Source organism: Acomys minous (assembly GCF_964271855.1).
Source record: "Acomys minous genome assembly, chromosome: 14".
Lineage (NCBI taxonomy): Eukaryota > Metazoa > Chordata > Mammalia > Rodentia > Muridae > Acomys > Acomys minous.
Window position 1 is genome coordinate 55,504,151 of NC_140496.1, and position 18,215 is coordinate 55,522,365.

Here is an 18,215-nt window from a genome sequence, read left to right on the forward strand (position 1 = left end):
CTGTACAGACTTCTGAGGGGCAACTTGGCTTGCAGGGGGCTGGCCAAATCTAAGGATCTCCAAGGAGTCTAAAGCAACTTTGCCTGATTCTTGTTAGAAGAAAATGGCGCTGGTTGAGCACCCTCATGGAGGAGACACTATCTAGCTTTCTGGCATTGTCTGAACTGGCAATAGAGAAAAGAATGCTAAGCTTGCTGGACTGAAGTCCTGGGCTCGCTATGTCACAGGAACAGCCTCTCTGGGTGTCATTTAACCTTCCTGAGTTTATCCAAAACGTGAACCAGGAAGATGACCAGTAAAACAGAATTCATCAGTACAAGCAATTGATCTTCCATCAACCATAGGCTGTAGTAGCAAATAGCACAAAGCATATGCTTAGGGCACATACACTCTTAAAAGGGTCATCACCATGGTAACCAAGCCCATTACCCGATCTATAGGCTGTATTTTCACAGAATCCAGATTCCGTATTTGTGTTTCTCACTGAGATTAGAACTATCCACACACGTGCATCTCACCTTCTCAAAGTCTCGAAGAGCCTGGGTCTGCACCAGAGGGGGCTTCTCAAATGCTCTCAGGGAGTGTGTCTGCCCAAAGGGGATCTTCTCCCCACTCTTCCAGGTCTGTGGCTGAACCGGAGGCCCTCGATCTTTAGTGTCACTGAGAAAAGCTGTCAATGAAACAGAAGAAGAAGAAAAGGAGCATATATGATAAAGGCAGCACGGCTGTTCCATCTGGAACACTCCAGTAGAATTTCTTTTCTGCAAAATGGGAACCAATTATAAATCCGACAGAAAGGATTTGCACACCATATCCTAATGAGACATAGCTTGTATCCATGCCTCTCTGTGACATGACAGTCATACTCCTCCTCCAGCCCTGAGTTGGCCAAGTGACTTGCACTGGCCACCAAAATTATCACTATGTGTGTCAGGAAATGAGGCCTCGCAACACGGCATTTCTGCTCTTGGCTTCTTACCACCTCAACACTCACCGTGCTGCAAAGTCAGGTCTTCAGAGCAGGAACCTGGAAGAGGCTAAAGAATCAGAGACCCCATCAAACAGGACGCAAGACGGGGGCACAGCAGGGGTTATGGTCCAAAGTGAAAAAAAATGTAGAAAATTTAAAAAAAATTTTTTTTTGGCTGATAGAAGGAAATGGCAAGGCATTTATTAATTGAACTATTCTTCTTACACTAAGAAGAATAAGAGCCATACCAATACATGGCACACAGAATTCCAGTGATAGTGTAGGGACATGTAAAATCAAATGGGCCCTGGGTGTCCCTGACTTTGATGAGAAGTTAGCTAGACACAGGGGTAAAATAGTCTTAAGGAGTAAGAGGCAAACTGTCATCCTACGTTCTTTTTCTTTCCTTCTCTCCCTCCCTCCCTCCCTCCGTCTCCCCCTGCCTCATGTGTAATCATGCCTGAAGAGCTGTGCCAGAGTTATGATTTTAAATGTCCCTGCAAAGGTTTGCATGCTAAAGCCTCGCTGGCCAGCCTATAGCACTAGTGGGAGGTAGAAGCCAAAGCCAATAGAACGAACACAGGTCAGTGGGGACAAGTCCTGCATCTCAGTTGTCATGAGATGGGCATGTTCCCTCTGCCATGGGCCCTGCTGTGCAGTGCTGCCTCCTCACAGGCCAAGTGGGAAACAGAGCCAGCTAACCACTGACAGGGACCCCCAAAACCAGGAGCCAAAGGGACTCCTCTTTTCCACTTCATCTCCTCAGGACCTATCACATTACAGTGACAGAAAGGTGACAGACACCTTTGAGCCCAAGAATAGAGGACCAAGAAGCACTGGTGCATCCCCAACACCTTCCTGGAACTTTTGCATGTGCTTAGCAGAGATTTAAATTCATGTGAGTTAAATGGAAAAGGAGCTTTGAAGGAAAAAGAAAAGGGAAAGAGAAATGGAAGCTTAGTCTTCTGGCAGAGAGTGAGTGAGAGAGAGAGAGAGAGAGAGAGAGAGAGAGAGAGAGAGAGAGAGAGAGAGAGAGAGATTGAGAGAGAGAGAGAGAGATTGAGAGAGAGAGAGATTGAGAGAGAGAGAGATTGAGAGAGAGAGAGAGAGATTGAGAGAGAGAGAGATTGAGAGATTGAGAGAGAGAGAGAGAGAGATTGAGAGAGAGAGAGAGAGATTGAGAGAGAGAGAGATTGAGAGAGAGAGAGATTGAGAGAGAGAGAGAGAGAGAGAGAGAGAGAGAGAGATTGAGAGAGAGAGAGAGAGATTGAGAGAGAGAGAGATTGAGAGAGAGAGAGAGAGAGATTGAGAGAGAGAGAGAGAGAGAGAGAGAGAGAGAGAGAGAGAGAGAGAGAGATCAAGTGTACCAGGATGGTCTTCTGTTGTTCTGAAAACTCCTCCCCCGCCCCCCCCCCCCATATCAGTAGACGCCTGGCCTGCTCTGCAAGGAGAACAGAGCAAGAGCTGCAGAGAGGGTGTGGCTCTGGTGGAAGGAAGCCCCTTTAAGACAAAGGGGACTGTAAAACGAATGTGGCCGTAATTCTGGGGCAAACGAATGTGTCATGCAAGAGGGAAGAGAGGTGAGACTGGGGAGGGGACAGGAAAAAGAATATCAGAAAGATGTTGAAGAGGAAGGTGATGAGGTGACACCGAGCACTGGTATTGGCTTTTGTTGTTTCTGTTCCCAAAGTGCTTAACTTTGCATTTCATCAGTGATAATAAAGACTAAAAACTGGAAATGTAATTTGTTTTCAAACTGAACACTGTGAGCAGAATCAACACACGATTGCTTATGCACTCAGATAGCTCTGTGCTTGATGGTCCTTGAGGTCTGTTGTACAGGGATTTAAAGCAAATAAATAAATAAATAAATAAATTCAAGCTTGTTTTATTGATGAGGAAATTAGTTGTATATAGAATTTTTTTCTGATGCTGGTTGTCTTTGATGAGGTGTCCACCAAATAATTGTTCTGTTAATTTAATACCACTCTGAGATCACTAGTGTCATAAAATGATAATGTTGCCACAGCTCCCCCCCTCCACCTTTTGTTGGTGTACCAAGTGTTTCTGAGTAAGTGTGACTTTTAAAATTAGAATTGTGGAAAGAATAATTGCATTCCCATGTAAATGAAGTTACATAAGCTCCTGGGTGCCGTGCAAATGACACAGCAGAGCAAAACCATACTGCACCCCGCATGCCGACGGGGTGTGGTTGGCGGGGTGAGCTGAGCCCCTACTGCTGGGGTCAGATGCAGACTGCTTGCACATTGTGGACGTTTCAGCAGGTATCTTTATTTTTCTAAGTTCTCCTGTCTTTGTACAGATGGGAATAATGATACTTGAAGAGAATTCTCACACAGGAGACAGAAAATCATCAATATTAGCAGTACCATCACATGCCTGTAAGTTGTAGGCACTTTGTATACCCCCTTGCAAAATTTGGCCCAGTCCTTGCAACTCTGGCTCAAAACACCCAATATACTAAGTATGATAGTCAGAGGATTTCTGAATGGAAATATCAATGTGTGTGTCTGTGTGTGTGTGTGTGTGTGTGTGTTTAACTAGGTAAAATGAGGCAATGAGATATAATAATATCATTATATTCTTTAATTCTTTTTTTAAAGATTTATTATTTATACAGTGTTCTGCCTGCATGTACACCTGCAGGCCAGAAGAGGGCACCAGATCTCATTATAGATGGGTGAGCCATCATGTGGTTGCTGGGAATTGAACTCAGGATCTCTGGAAGAGCAGTCAGTACTCTTAACCTCTGAGCCATCTCTCCAGCCCATATTCTTTAATTCTTTTATGTGTATTGTATATATTGGGTGAAGGTTTGTTCTCTGGCACTGGCACAGGCACATGGATACACGTGTACACACACACACACACACACACACACACACACACACACACACACACACAAACTCATGTATATGGAAGCCGATGTCAAGCCCAGGTGGTGTTCTTCAGATGCCACTCATCTTGGTTTCTGTCTCTCAATGCTCTAGAACTCCCAAGCAAGCCAGGATCCTGCTGTCTCTGCTTTCTAGAGCTGGGATTCCAAGTGTATACACACACACCAGCAAGTGCTTTACCGACTGAGCAATCTCCCCCAGCCACTTGGATACCAACCTTTGGGGACTCTGAAGTCTTTAATTTATTCAGATTAAGACCTGTTTCTACATGGAGCACATGAGCCATTTATGAAAGGCAAAACACTTAGCAAGTGAGTGAACCCCTCTGGTTGTGGCAAGTCTTTGAGGAAAATGTTTCCCCAAAGAAACCTGTCTCAACCAGACTCCAAACACAGGTATAGCATGCTTTCTCTTACACACAGACCTGCAAAAGGAACTTTTATTTGCCTGCTTCAGTTGTCATTTCAGAGGCTTACTGCCTCCATCTGCTAACCTGGGCCTAGTCCTGGGAGCTTGTAGCCTCCGTACAATCTAATGTGGGCCTAGAATGTTTGTAGCCTCTGAGACTTACTTTTTTAATAAGCTCACCCTTATTTCTTCTTCCTGAACTCGGGGCTGGCTGATTCAGTTCGGGCTGTTCTGGCTCAAACTCCTCTCCCAGCTGACTTGTTCAATCTGGCTTTTTTTCTGGGCCTCTGAATTACTCTGTTTGGCCTCAAGTTAACTCTGGCAACCTGCTCTAACCTTCTGGCTCCTTCTTATTCTGTCCTCACAAGCTCGTGTCTGGCTGGTTCTCTCATTCAGCCTCTCTCCGTAAAACTCTCCCAGTAGAAGAGCCTCCTCACTCTTGGTGCTGCCTCGTAAGCAGCTTCCCTTTCCTCTCTCTTCTCATGAGAGTTGGGCATATCCTATTCTGTCACATCTTCTCTGACTTGTCACTATTTTTTGTCATTCATATAGACATCACTCTCAAACATGGGTGCTTCCTTTTACAAATGAATTTTACCTTCATTGTTTGGGACCAACGGCATGTACCATCACGCCTGGACCTCAGCTTAAGTGCTTCGTTTATACTTGCTCTATCCCAGGCAGGCCTTGAACTCAGATCTGCTTGCCTCTGTCTGCTGGATCAAAGGCAAGTTTGTATTTTAGCTGGATCACAGGACCTAGAAGGCCTTTGAATGCGATCTCTTGCCAGAGCAGCCATGTTCTGAGTTAAAATTCCTCTACACAGACCCTAGATTTTAATTTGTATATATGTTTATGAGTCTAAATATAGGTTATAATCCTAGAAAAGAGACTGTGAGAGAAAGAAGTGATCTTAAGGAAGGGAGGGGAGAAGGGGGTCCTGGTATACGGGTGGCATGAAGGTGGAATTGGAGCCTCTAGAGGAAGGGGGCACGAGCAGGAGAGGGAAGGACAGGGAGGAGGGAAAGCAGATGCAAAGCATGCATAAAACATTATCATTTTGTATACATTTTAAAATAAAACAGAACAAAAAAAAAGCTGAGGCCGGGCGTGGTGGCGCACGCCTTTAATCCCAGCACTTGGGGGCAGAGGCAGGCGGATCACTGTGAGTTCTACAAAGTGAGTTCAGAACAGCCAGGACTACAGAGAAACCTTGTCTCAAAAAAAAAAAAAAAAAAAAAAAAAAAAAAAAAGCTGGTGGCACACACCCTCCCAGTGCTAGGGAGGCAGACGCAGACAAATCTCTGAGTTCAAGGCCAGCCTGATCCACAGAGCCAGTTCCAGGATAGAAAGGGATACACAGAGAAACCACATCCTGAAGAAGACGGAGAGAAGGAGGGAGGGGAAGGGAAGAGAAGGAGAGACAGAGAGAGACACAGAGAGAGAGACAGAAAGACAGAGAGAAAGAAGAGAGAGAGAGGGAGGGAGACAGAGAGGCGGGGGGTGGGGTGGGGGTAGAGATCTGTACTTTGATTTTACAATTGAAATATCTCTGACTGGCACATGTGCAGTAACAAGTGTGCTATAATTATAATGACATTAATAAGAACAGTAAACAAGATTTAGGAATTGCTTATTTCTAGACAAAAAGTTTGATCATTTAATCTTTGAGAGTGATGTCATTATTATACCCATTTTAATGGGGCCTAAGGGTAGAGATTTCACTTTGAAGGCATAATTTATTTCACTCATTTGCAAGTGACTTTCATCTTGCAATCCTAACCTCATTAAAAGTATGAGGAATTCATGGAAGTGTTTCTGTTATGATTGACTGCACTATGCTGTCTTCTAGTACATATAATTACATATAATATAAAATTCCCCACTGGGGAATTCCAACTGGGGAATTACATGCTACACTAATGTGTGCAAATTTGGAAATTCATAAACATTTGAGGAAATGCCCATTATGAACTGGAAGGCAATGGTGGCCAGCAGGAAACGGTGGCGTCCAAGGGCGTGGCCCACGGTATCCTTACCTGCTGCACTACTGGTTCTGGGTATCATTTCTCCATCATCTTCTCCAAAATAATGTCTGAAAGAAAACACACGACAGTTAACGTAATCAACAAGCTGCACGTCGCAAGGTTCCCCTTCCTGAGAACAGGACACCTGTGCGCTGCTCTCAGCCGTCTCTTCACCAGCGCTCACTCGGTGCTTACCACGTGTCTAAGCTGCTGCTGTGGTCAAAGATGGCAGAAGCAGAGAGACCTTAACTAGTGTAAGGGTGGAAGAGACCCTTTAAGCCAGACAAGGAGGGTACCAACCACATGAAGGGCAGCAGCGAAGAATATTCTCTCAGGAGGCAACAGCAAGGGTGCTAAGTCAAGAAGGTCTCTGGTGTGTTAAAGGAACACAGGAAGACAACCTGCAACCAGACCACGCCGAACCTTCTTAGAGAATAAATAATAATAAAAGGTCGAATACTTAGGGCATACACGGGATATCTGTATCTCAAGGAAGAAGGTGCGAGAGTTTTATAGGAAAAAAGACAGTGGGGATGGAAGCCAAAAACTTAATGTTGAGAGAGTAGAATTGACACAAAGGGGGCTGGGAATGTAGCTGAGTTGGCAAAGTGCTTGCCTAACATGTTTTAAGTCCTGGATTTGCTCCCGACAGCCATGAACAAAACATGGGAGCTCCTGCCTGTCATCTCAGCACTTAGGAGGTAGCAGGATCAGAGCACAGTACTGCACAGCAAGCTCAGGGCAAACCTGGGCTATATAAGATGCTACCTCAAATAAAATAAAATAAAATAAAGAATCGGCACACACAGAAAAAGCTAAAAAGCAAAGTGCACCCATGGAAATGTTAGTAATGGTATACTTCAGGATCCAGGGCTTTACCTGCAAAGTACAGAGAAGCATTTCATCCTTTACACAGAGAGGGCAAAGGTCACAGAGAAGGCAGAGGTCACAGGGAACAGTCAATAAGTACTTGCCAAACACCTGCATGTTGTTAGGTGCTGTGTTTGTTTTGAGTTTTTATTTTGGGGACTTTAGGCAATATTGGAGATTCAGCCCAGGGCTCCTGCCTGTTGAGTGAGTAAGCACTGAACTATGACGCCCAGTCCCCAAAGATCAGGGTTGTATAGAAGCTAAAGAAAGAAAAACATTGCCAGAAAATAACAGTAAACAAGAAAGATTCAACAATAGATTTTAGTTTTCAAAGGGGTGATTAGGCCAGTAGGGACAGAAATATTTTAGCTTTGCTTAGAGGTATTCTTTACCGAATTGTTACAAACTACACATCATAGCCCCAGATGAAAATAGGAGGGTTTCTTATAAGTGAAATAGAAAAGAATCAGCATTTTTGTGTGTGTGTCATTACCCTCGTCCCTCTCAGGACTCTGGAAGGAACCTGGGCCTCACTCTTGCTATGCTGATAGGTGAGGTGTGCAGCCCCCTCAGCAATGTTTTGACCAAAAAGTTGTACCACTGATGGTGATGATGATGACGGTGGTGGTGGTGGTGATGATGATGATGGCGGTGGTAGTGGTGGTGATGAAGATGACGGTGGTGATGGTGATGGTGATGATGATAATCTAAAGGGGGCAGAGCTCTTACTCAGCATGAGCAGAGCCTAGGTACTGTTTGAAATTTCCCAAATGTACCAGGAAACAAAACAGGCAAAATCATCTCTGCAGTCACAGGGCTTACACTGGGAGAAGACAGCTAAAATGAACAGCAGTGCATGGGGAGCAGTTCTAAAAAACAGGGAGTGTATAACCCGAGGACGTGACACTCCGAGGTGTGGTCGAGGGGAAGGATTTTTATTGTAGATATGAAGGAGGGTACAACCAGAGGCACCTGGAAGGCTCCAGAACAGAAAGAAAAAAATGGCAGACTGAGCATGGCTAACACACTTGGGAGGAAAGGAGAGGAGGAATGAGAGAGGAAGATGAAGCCGGACAGGGGTGGCACATGCCTTTAATCCCAGCACTCGGGAGGCAGAGGCAGGCAGATCTCTGTGAGTTCGAGGCCAGCCTGGTCTACAAAGTGAGTCCAGGACAGCCAAGGTTGTTCAGAGAAACCCTGTCTCAAAAAAACAAAAAGAAAGAGAGAGAGAGAGAGAGAGAGAGAGAGAGAGAGAGAGAAAAGAAGAAGAAGAAGAAGAAGAAGAAGAAGAAGAAGAAGAAGAAGAAAGAAAGAAAGAAAAGAGAGAGGAAGATGAAGAAAGAAGACAGGAAAGGGGCTGAGAGAGCACATAGCCAAACAGTAGGGTAACAGGGGAATGAGAGCCTGAGGAGCTCATGGGCTGGAGAAGTTTAGGGTAGGGAGCAGGGTGAGAAGAGCTGAGAAGAGCCACAGGTACTTGTAATGCTGAGAAAGCCTGAAAGCCAGCATCCACATTGGTATCCTAATAGGCACCACATAAAGCCATTTGTCCCTTTAGACAGTGATAAGAATGTGGCTCCTTTGGCAGAAGAGAAATGGGAATGGAAAGGGCACCAGAATCTGAGGGAGTGGAGCTTTCTCTGAGCCTGGCGGTCAGGGGACTGAGAGGGTAGATCTAGGGGAGGGGTGCGTTTGTACGCGGGAGGCAGAAGAGGCTGTAGTTTTTATAGAAAAGGCTATTCCAAGGAGCAGTGGGTAGCTATGGAGGTGTGTGAGAAAAAGACTCCTCTAAGCTGATAGCATCAAACGCAAAGGCCCCACGAGGGAGCAACTAGAGTGCAGAAGAGCAGTGAGGTCACTGTGCTGAGCAGAGCGAGGGAAGTGTCCTGAAAGGGGCTTGTGGAATCAGAGAGATGAACAGAGTGGTTAGTGGCTAAAAATGGCGGCTGGCGACTGTTTTGACAGGCGGGGTGGGCACACAAGTAAGGCAGGGACAGAGATGGCTGCAATTAGCTGCTGAGAGGCGCTTTGTTATTGAACTTATTTATCCTTTAAGCTATTAGGGATTCCCCAGACAGTTGTAACCAAAAGGAACTCTGCAGACGATGCCTTACAGGGCTTCTTCTTTTAAAAGCCAGACAACAGTCACAGGGAGACAGGGGAGAATCTGACATTTGTTTGGAAATTGATGTTTGCCTCGGGGATAGAGTCACATAATTCTTCACTCTGTCAGGCAGATGGACATGAAGGTATCAGACATGACACATTTGGAATGCACACAACTGGAAGTTCTTTATTAACCAAAAGTAGAGCAGCAGTTTCAGTTTTCCTGGCCCTCTGCCTCTCCTTTGTCCTTATTAAAATGTCTCGCTGTGAGTGAGCCACGCCGTGTGTATGTGTGTATGTGAGGCGTGTCCGTACCACTTACAGACTCTGCTGCTGGCGTGAAGGTTGGAAAGACGTCAAAACCACTAAACAGAATAATGGCTTGACATATGTGTAAGGTGGAAATTTATTGTTGTCTGTTGCTGCCCACTGAGCATGCACACTCAGTCCACAAAGGTGGCTGCCCATCTGCTTTCAGAAGCACACAGTCAACCCTCGGGCCAAATCTACCCATCCACACGGGGTGACCCACTTCTATGCTCCCTTGAAAAACGAAGTGTCTACCTCTTCACATAGGGAAATAAAATTCCTCCCTTTAAGCAGAACAGACAAGTATTTTCCAGCTTGCCACATCCCTGCTCCAGGTTCCTAAGGCTGTTGTCCTAGTGCAGACAGAGGCCACAAAGAGTTTTGCTTCCACTTTAAGACATATGGGGAAATCTCTCAGCGTCAACACACAATTCATCAACTTGTGTGGAAAGCCACTGGCTTGCTTATAGATCACTTTTATCCCTCTGGGCTTTTATTTCCTCAGCTATTCACACAAGCAGAATAAGTGTTTCTATTTCCTTATATTAAGTACAGATTCTGTGGTCACAGTTTAGATCTGGAATGCCCTACCCCAACAGCTCCAATGGGTGGTGGTACCAGAAAGTGACATCAACTCTAGGAGGTGGGACTTTGGCTAAGGAAGTAGGTCAATCAGCATTTATCTTGTCCCTACCCCTCCCTCCCTGTTTCCTGCTTTCTGGCCAATAAGAAGGCAGTTTTTCCTCTTTTACACCCTCATTGTGTGATTTGTCTCACAAGAGGTCCACAGTGGAGCCAGTGACCGTGGGCTTAACCTCAGGATGAAGCCAGGGATGTCCTTACTCTTTTATAGTTGTTTCTGTTTAGCATTTTGTCACAGTGACAGAATGCTGCCTAGCACAAAATTCAACAACAAAACACATTTTAATGCTTTTCAAGGATCTAAGGTACTTCCCAGACATGATCTTGCGCCATCCTCCTTGCTCTGCAGAGTCCAGATTTTTCGATCAGGGGCAGGTTGCAACAAGGCCGTGGGTACCATGCCTCCTAGAAGCCTCCCCTCCCCCACCCACGTGTGCACACTTAGCTGCTGCCTGCCTGAACGGATCAATAACTGGAGGGATGGAAAGGTCAGTTAGATGGGACTGAGTTAAAAGGCACACTTGTAATCTCTCAGGAGAGTTTTGAAGAAATCACTTTAGCCCTATTAGCAGCTCAAGTTCTCTCTCTCACTGCCAGACGGTCGGCACTTCCACTCCTGGCAAAAGGTTGGGAAGGAATTTGATGCTTCCCAGGGGAAGGAAGGAATCCACAGGCAGACGCACTGACTATATGTCTAGAGGATTGCCATTTGTGACTAAAGCTAAGTGCAGAGAGGATTGAGGGAGAGTAGAGACAAACTCCAAGCCTGCACGCACGCAAGCACGCACGCACGCACGCATGCACACTCACATGCACCAATTGATAAGATTCACAGGTATGTTCTTCTGTTTTAGCCAAGACTGAAAACTATGTGTAACCCTTGTCCTAGTTTCTCGATGGAATGGTTTTTATATTTAAAACAAATCGCAGGGCCATGGATGGCTCAGGTTCAGCTGGCATGCTGTTCCCCAGGGCACCGACGGCTCTCCCACGCAGATATCCGCATATAACCATTTCCCTGAGACGCTTTGTTCTTTCCAAAGGAAATATGCTTCCCTGTATACGTGAGGACTAACCACCGCCTTTCTTTGCCCCTGACCTCATTATTATGTTAGCAACAAGATGGCTCCATGAGAATGCCGTGTGCTGGTGCTCCATTGGAAGGACCAGGGATCTCCAGGCACAGCCCATGCACAAGATGTTCGCTTGCTTGGTGTCTGTGTGCCATCTCACCCACGTTTTCTTGATCAGCTGATAAGTAACTGGTACGATTTTGAGCAACAATCAATACTTTGCATCTTACATCACTGCCTTTCCCTATGGCTTTCCCAAGGCGATCGAGTTGGTGATTATCAGGGCATAGCTTTTACTCTCTGAAAACCATCTGCCACCGCCTGACATACTAATGCTGTCAAACTGACTGCTGGCTCTTTGCAGTCACTTTTGGGAACGGTAGTTTCACTCATGCTAAGGAGTATCCAAGACACTCAAGGATGCTTTGCTTGGACACAGTCCATTGAAGACCCAACACCACACCAGCCCACTAGCCTAGTTTCTCAGGCCTGGTGTCTTTCCTCCATAGCAACAAGCAACACCACGGTGGAACCTGCTCTGCTGTATCTCCTACAAGGCAGATAGACCTACCTTTGCAAACTGCGCTCTTGGTACCATCACCTTCTAATTCCACCGAATGAAACTTTAGAGTGAAGGGAGGCACGGACCAGTTGCCCACGGCCACGACCTTCAATAACTAGTTTTTTAACACACGAAATAATTATATCTTAGGACAAAGATCATGTCCCAAAACACTTTGAGGGTGTTGATGTCCGTCTAGGTCCCTCCACTTCCTCTCTTTGGTCTTACCTGTTCGAATAATTAACCTAGGGTTGTGTTTTCTGACCAGATGAGTGGAACCTCCCCTTCCCTCCCCACTCCTCACCACCCCCCCCCAGGTGTGGCTACTCTCAAGCTCCTCCTTGGGCCACAGGCTTGGAGGCAGTTCTGAGTATTATCCTAGGCCCCGTTCCATCACTCGCCACCGCCAGGGCTCAGCACCACTAAGCCGAAGGCCAAAGACCAGCTTTTCTATCTTTCAAGACTTTGTGTGTGTGTGTGTATGTGTGTGTGTGTGTGCTGTAAACAAATTCTAAAGCAGAAAAGTAATAAGTTTGAGTAGAATGTACAGCAGAAACCTAGGACTTGACCACTATGGCTTATTTAAAAACACAAAAACAAAACCAGGAATTGTGTGTGTGTGTGTGTGTGCGTTAGTGTATATGTTCAGGTCAAAATGGCTTGTGCACATATGTGTGCCTGCATATGGAGGGCAGAATTCCATATCAGATGTTTTCCTATATTTCTTTTCATTTTCGAAGGGGAGAGGGGGCAGGGTCTCTCACTGAAACTGGAGCATGCTGGTTTGTTTAACTAAACTTCCTGGCTAGCAAGTCCCAGGAATCCTCCTGTCCCGGCCTCTCCAGCTGGAATTGCAGGTGCATGCCATGCCAGCACACTCGGTGTTGGAGATCAACCTGTGGTCCTCCCGCCTGCACAGCGAGCATGTTAGGTACCAGCATTCCTGTCTCCTCGGCTCTAACCTGAGAGTTTCCAGATTTATAAGCATTTATAGAGAAGTCACGCAAAGCACTGGAGATAAAATAGAAACTCTGCATCTTGTCATCGCATAATAGATCCTGAGAGTAAGGCACATGGTTCAGAGAGAGAATTGTGAGAGTGACGTATTTAAAGGGCTTTCAGGAGAGAAATTCCTTCAGTGCGATGAGACGGGGCGGTAATATAACCCTCACAGAGAGGGAGAGCTAAGAAACCCATAGAAAGCAGAGAACATTGTTGAATCTACGCCTTAAAGAACAGCTATATGCGCACAGGGTGACACGAAAAAGGTAAAGACAGGAAGATGAAGGGTGTGTTCAGTGGTTTTTGTCCCCCAACCTAGTCATAAATGGCTCTCTAGGGCTCGTTTCCCGCTCTGTGTTACTGTTTCTTCTCCTCAAGACTTTCTTCCAAAGTCGTGACTCTCGGATGGGAGCAGCAATGGAAACCAAAGGCAGAAAACACCTCTGAGTCTCTCTTCTCACGTACCACATCTTTACCTGACCGCTTCAAGCATTATTATGGTTTGATCTCAAAGGCTTGAGAAAAGTCAATATGCTAACTTAGCCTTGGTCACCAGCATGTGGCACTACTGGGAGGTGGTGAAATCTTGGGAGGGAGGTGGGGCCTGGTGGAAGAGTAGTTATATTTCATGCAGTGTGGTGGAGGTGGGGTGGGGTGGAGAAGGACTCCGTTTTCTTTAAGGGGCTGGCCAATGGGAGTTCAAACATGTTCTAGTGGGTATATGGGCAATATGAGTTAAACTCTTCTTCTTCTTCATCATCATCATCATCTTCTTCTTCTTCTTCTTCTTCTTCTTCTTCTTCTTCTCCTCCTCCTCCTCCTCCTCCTCCTCCTCCTCCTCCTCTTCCTCCTTCTCCTCCTTTTCTCCTTTTTTCTCCTCTTTCTCTTCCACCTCCTCCTCTTCCTCCTTTGCGGGGGGGGGGGGGCTGGGGAAAGGGGGGGAGAGGCCAAACCTGGGAGGACTAGAAAGTGGGTGTGATCAAGATACCTGATGTGAAATAACCAATAAAAAAATTTATGCTGGGGGAAAAAAAAAACAAAAACCAAAAATGACCTCAGCTTCCTTTCTCTCTTTGCTCTGCAAGCACCACACAGAAAACAACTTTTCTCTCCCATGTATACTCTTTCCGTCACCACAGGCTTAAAGCCTCCAAACAACCACAGATTAAAATTACTGAGCCTGGAGCCAAAACAGTCCCTCCCCTTTCACAGGCTGTTTAGCAGGTATGTTGTCACAACAATGCAAAGTGACTAACACAGACAGCTGATACGGGGACTAGGACCATCGATGCGCAATGTCTGATGATGTAGGTCAAGAAGCCTTGGAGCAATTCTCATGAGAGCTCAGATCATAATGGCAATGGGACGTGGTAAGCAAGTGCTGATGGGGCTTCAGGCAGAAATAAAGACTTTATTAGGAGTAAGAGACCACCCCATATGTCCTCTCAAGTAACATGCCTACATTTTATCAATTCCCTGAGACTCCGTGAGAGGCTGAGTTTAAAAGCTGCGTTTACTTGGTGGGTAAATTTTGAGGCAGCGCAGCATTTGTTCTGTGGGGCAGGTATGGCGGGCTGATTTTACCGAGGTTTACAATGTGAAATGGGACTAAAAACCGACTCAGGAAGATTTGAAATTTTTATAGTTGTCCACAGAAAGAACACAGTTAACCTTGTTAAGGGTTCCTGAAACTATAAGTCATAATAAATCTTTCTTGCTTTGAAGTTGATTCATCTCAGGGTTTTTTGTTTGTTTGTTTTTTTGAGACAGGGTTTCTCTTTTTAACAGCCCTGGCTGTCCTGTTACTTTGGAGACCAGGCTGGCCTTGAACTCACAGAGATCTGCGTGCCTTTGCCTCTCAGATTTTTTTTTAATAGTGGCATTTGCCACTGTAAAACTAACCAACATAAACTTTGAAAAATAGTTTTTCAAATTATTTTTTTTTTAGCTTTTTCAAAAGACACGGTTTCTCTGTGTAGCCTTAGCTCATCTGGAATTTGCTCTGTAGATCAAAGTAGCATCAAAATCACAGAGATCTTCCTGCCTCTGCCTCCCGTGTGTGTGACACCACTGCCCGGCTTTTCAAATTACTTTTTTTTTTAAGTAAGAAAGGAACAGCATATTTGTACTACTGTAAAGATGCCTATAAATATAAACTAGGAAACATGGCTTAGAGAAAGGCTAGAGGCCTTGGGGCTGGGAGTACTGCTTTAAAAAATGTACATGTCTTAGTCAATGTTCTATTACTGTGAGGAGACACCATGGCCACGGAAAATCTTATAAAGGAAGCATTTAATTGGGGCTGGCTCACAGGGCAGAGGTTTAGTCCACTGTTGTCATGGGGGAAAGCATGCAGCATGCAGGCAGACATGGTGCTGGAAAGTAGCTGAGAGTTCTACATATGGATCTACAGGCAGCAGGAAGAGAAGAAGAGAGACTTGGCCTGCCTGGAAAGATCATTTGAAACCTCAGCACCCACCACAAGTGACACACTTCTTCCAACAAGGCACGCCTACTCCCAAGAAGGCCATGCCCACTCCTAATCCTTCTCAAATTGTGCCACTCCCTAGTGACCAAGCATTCAAATTTATCAGCCTACGGGTGTCATTCTTATTCAAACCAACCTGAAAGTGAATGTTGTCTCTATTTTATCAAAAGATTCTCTTTATCAAAAAAAAAAAAATAGAGAGAGAGAGAGAGAGAGAGAGAGAGAGAGAGAGAGAGAGAGAGAGAGAAATGTGGATTGTGGTTGCTGTTTAGGATTTTTTGGGGATGGGGTTAGTTTACTTTGAGACAGGATCTCTGTATTTATTTCTGATTGTTCTGGAGCTCACTCTATAAACCAGGCTGGCCTCAGACTCATAGAGATCCTCCTGCCTTTCCCTCCTGAGTGCTGGGATTAAAGGCGTGTGCCACCACATTCAGCTTGGAAAATATGTCTTAAATTCCACTGTTCTTACTGATTAATGACATACATCAAAGGTGAAATAGCTCAGTGTGGTCTTTAGACAAAGGCTTGTAGTATAATAGAAAGTTTGCTGATGTTTGCTGGTTACTAAGGTCTCCACAGTACTAAGCATCAAACCAAATGTATCTTTTGCCCTAATTTCCATGTTGTTAAGAAGGCTCGTGCCTCCTTTGAGTGGAAAGAGAGATAGCCTATGGTTAAGAGCAGTTGTTGCTCTTCCAGAGGATCCAGGCTCAGTTCCCAGGACCCACACGGAGACTCACAGCTATCTGTAACTCCATTTGCAGAGGGTCCGAAGCCCCCTGCTGACCCCCATGGGTACTAGTCATGCAGGCAAAACATTTATAAACATAAGGTAAAATAAATAAATCTAAAAAAGGGGGACGCTCCTTTGATTTGTCTTGCTAGATTCTGTCTGACTCAAATGGAAGAATTTTCCTAAAGGTCAGATTTTATATTTGTATTTATAACCACATTCAGTCCTCTCAAATACAAAATGGTTTGAAGGAAAAATATCTGTGGTCTAGTTTGTTTGTTTGTTTGTTTTTTAACATACTTGAGGTGACAGGATTTCACAGATAGCGTTGACTTGGCAATAAAGATATAATACATGTAATAGTTTTAAAGTTAAGTAACTTTACAAAGCAAAATATTTTCTCACACTGAAGTGCTGCTTAATGACCATGATAATTAATATGGAGAAGCACCACACCCATCACTAATGCTGCCGTCACCGTTTATGGAATGCCTTATGCTTTTCAGGCACTATTCAACCATATCCTGTAAAACAGACAGCCTCACTCTGATTCCACAGGCGAGGAAGAGGCTTGGAAAATAATGATGCTTTCAGCAACATCACACTGGAGATGAACTTGAAAAGTGAACTGGTGTGACTCCATACCTTAAAAAAAAAAACCTAACATAAAAATAGATTTACTTCATTTTCAACTTTGTGCATACCTGTGTATGTGTGTGTGGGTTTGTGCACGTGAGTGTAGGTGCCTGTGGAGGCCAGAAGAGGGCATTAGATTCCCTAGATCTAGAATTACACCTAACTGTGAGTCACCCGACATAGGTAATGCAATCTGAACTTGGGTCCTCTGGAAGAACAGGAAGTTCTCTTAACTGCTGAGCAATCTCTCCATCTCCTCCAGACCTTTTTCCTGTCCATATATGCCCTATTTATATGCACATACAAATGCTTCCTTTGTGTTTGTCTTAAGTCCAGTGATCTTAATCCCATGAAACTAAGACAAAGCAAGGTGAGCTACCTACTGTGCCAAGAAGATGCAAAGAAGACTCAAAATAAATTTGTTTCTTGGAATAACAACTTATCTATCATAGATAAGACAGCCTGCGCTCGCATGTGGGAATACTGGTCTAACAGATGATATGTTACAAATAACTTAAAATCCTGAAAGAGAAGCGTTGAGCATGACTTACACATGTCTTATCCTGAAAAGCATCTCTGACCAAATTTCCCTTCACGCTCCTGGATGATAACACTGGGCCTCGTGCCCAACAGCCAAAGAGAAGGAACTAAGAGGCACGCAGAACATCATCTGAGACCGCATCCCTTCTCCTGTTGCCAAGCGACAGAGCAAGTATATGCTTCACGTGTTGCCAAATAACCCTACCCCACAATTTGGCACAGAATCACAAGAAGGCACATTCAAATGCAAATAGGGTAGAAGTCACAGATGCAGAACGCAGGGTGATTTGTAAAGTAAACATAGCGAGGCAGTCATTTTTCTCATCACAGGACCCATCATTATAATCTCTTGCAAGTGAGGGTGCTGAGCTGGCAAAGCCGCTCAGAACATGCAGCACATTACTGGGAGCGCCCCAACATGCTAAGCACGGTCTGACTTGCACTGACTGAGAACCATGCACTCCTGCCCAGCACAGGCTGCAGTTTCATACAGTGCCTCCATGAAAGTGCCCATGACCACATGCATCCCCAGGAGGTGGTCTCCCGAGTGCTCCTCTTCAACAGCTACAATGAACTACAAGCATCACTTACAGCCAGCATGACTGCATGCCTGCAATAAAGCCTCTAGGGTTCAGGAGCTCTCTGTCTGCCTGCCTGTCATTCTCTCTCTCTCTCTTTCTGTCTCTCTCAACACACTCTCTCTCTGTCTCCCCCCTTTGTCTCTCTGTATCTCTGTCTCTGCCTCTCTCCCTCCCTCCCTCTCTCTCTCTCTCTTTCTCACCCCCCTCCCGTCACACCTATGTCCACCTCTATCTATCTTATCAAGCCTTCTCCCTAAAGGAAACTACTTTTTCATGCCGCCACCTGTTGCAGTTCAGAGAAAGCATCTAATACTGTCTAAGGTAAAGGCAGTTCAGATGATTATTTC

At 45.1% G+C, this 18,215-nt stretch overlaps 1 protein-coding gene across 3 annotated transcripts in view; it reads right to left on the reverse strand.

The window, feature by feature from the left end:
* Positions 1-18,215, reverse strand: part of PDE4DIP (phosphodiesterase 4D interacting protein) — a 204,117-nt gene that overhangs the window by 148,402 nt on the left and 37,500 nt on the right. For all 3 annotated transcript variants that reach the window (XM_084756810.1, XM_084756809.1, XM_084756800.1), the window contains exons 2-3: positions 6,336-6,391; positions 519-670 (exon numbers count right to left, since the gene is read on the reverse strand). In XM_084756810.1, coding sequence (XP_084612936.1) covers positions 519-670; positions 6,336-6,391 — 208 coding nt within the window. The remainder of the gene's footprint in view (positions 1-518; positions 671-6,335; positions 6,392-18,215) is intronic.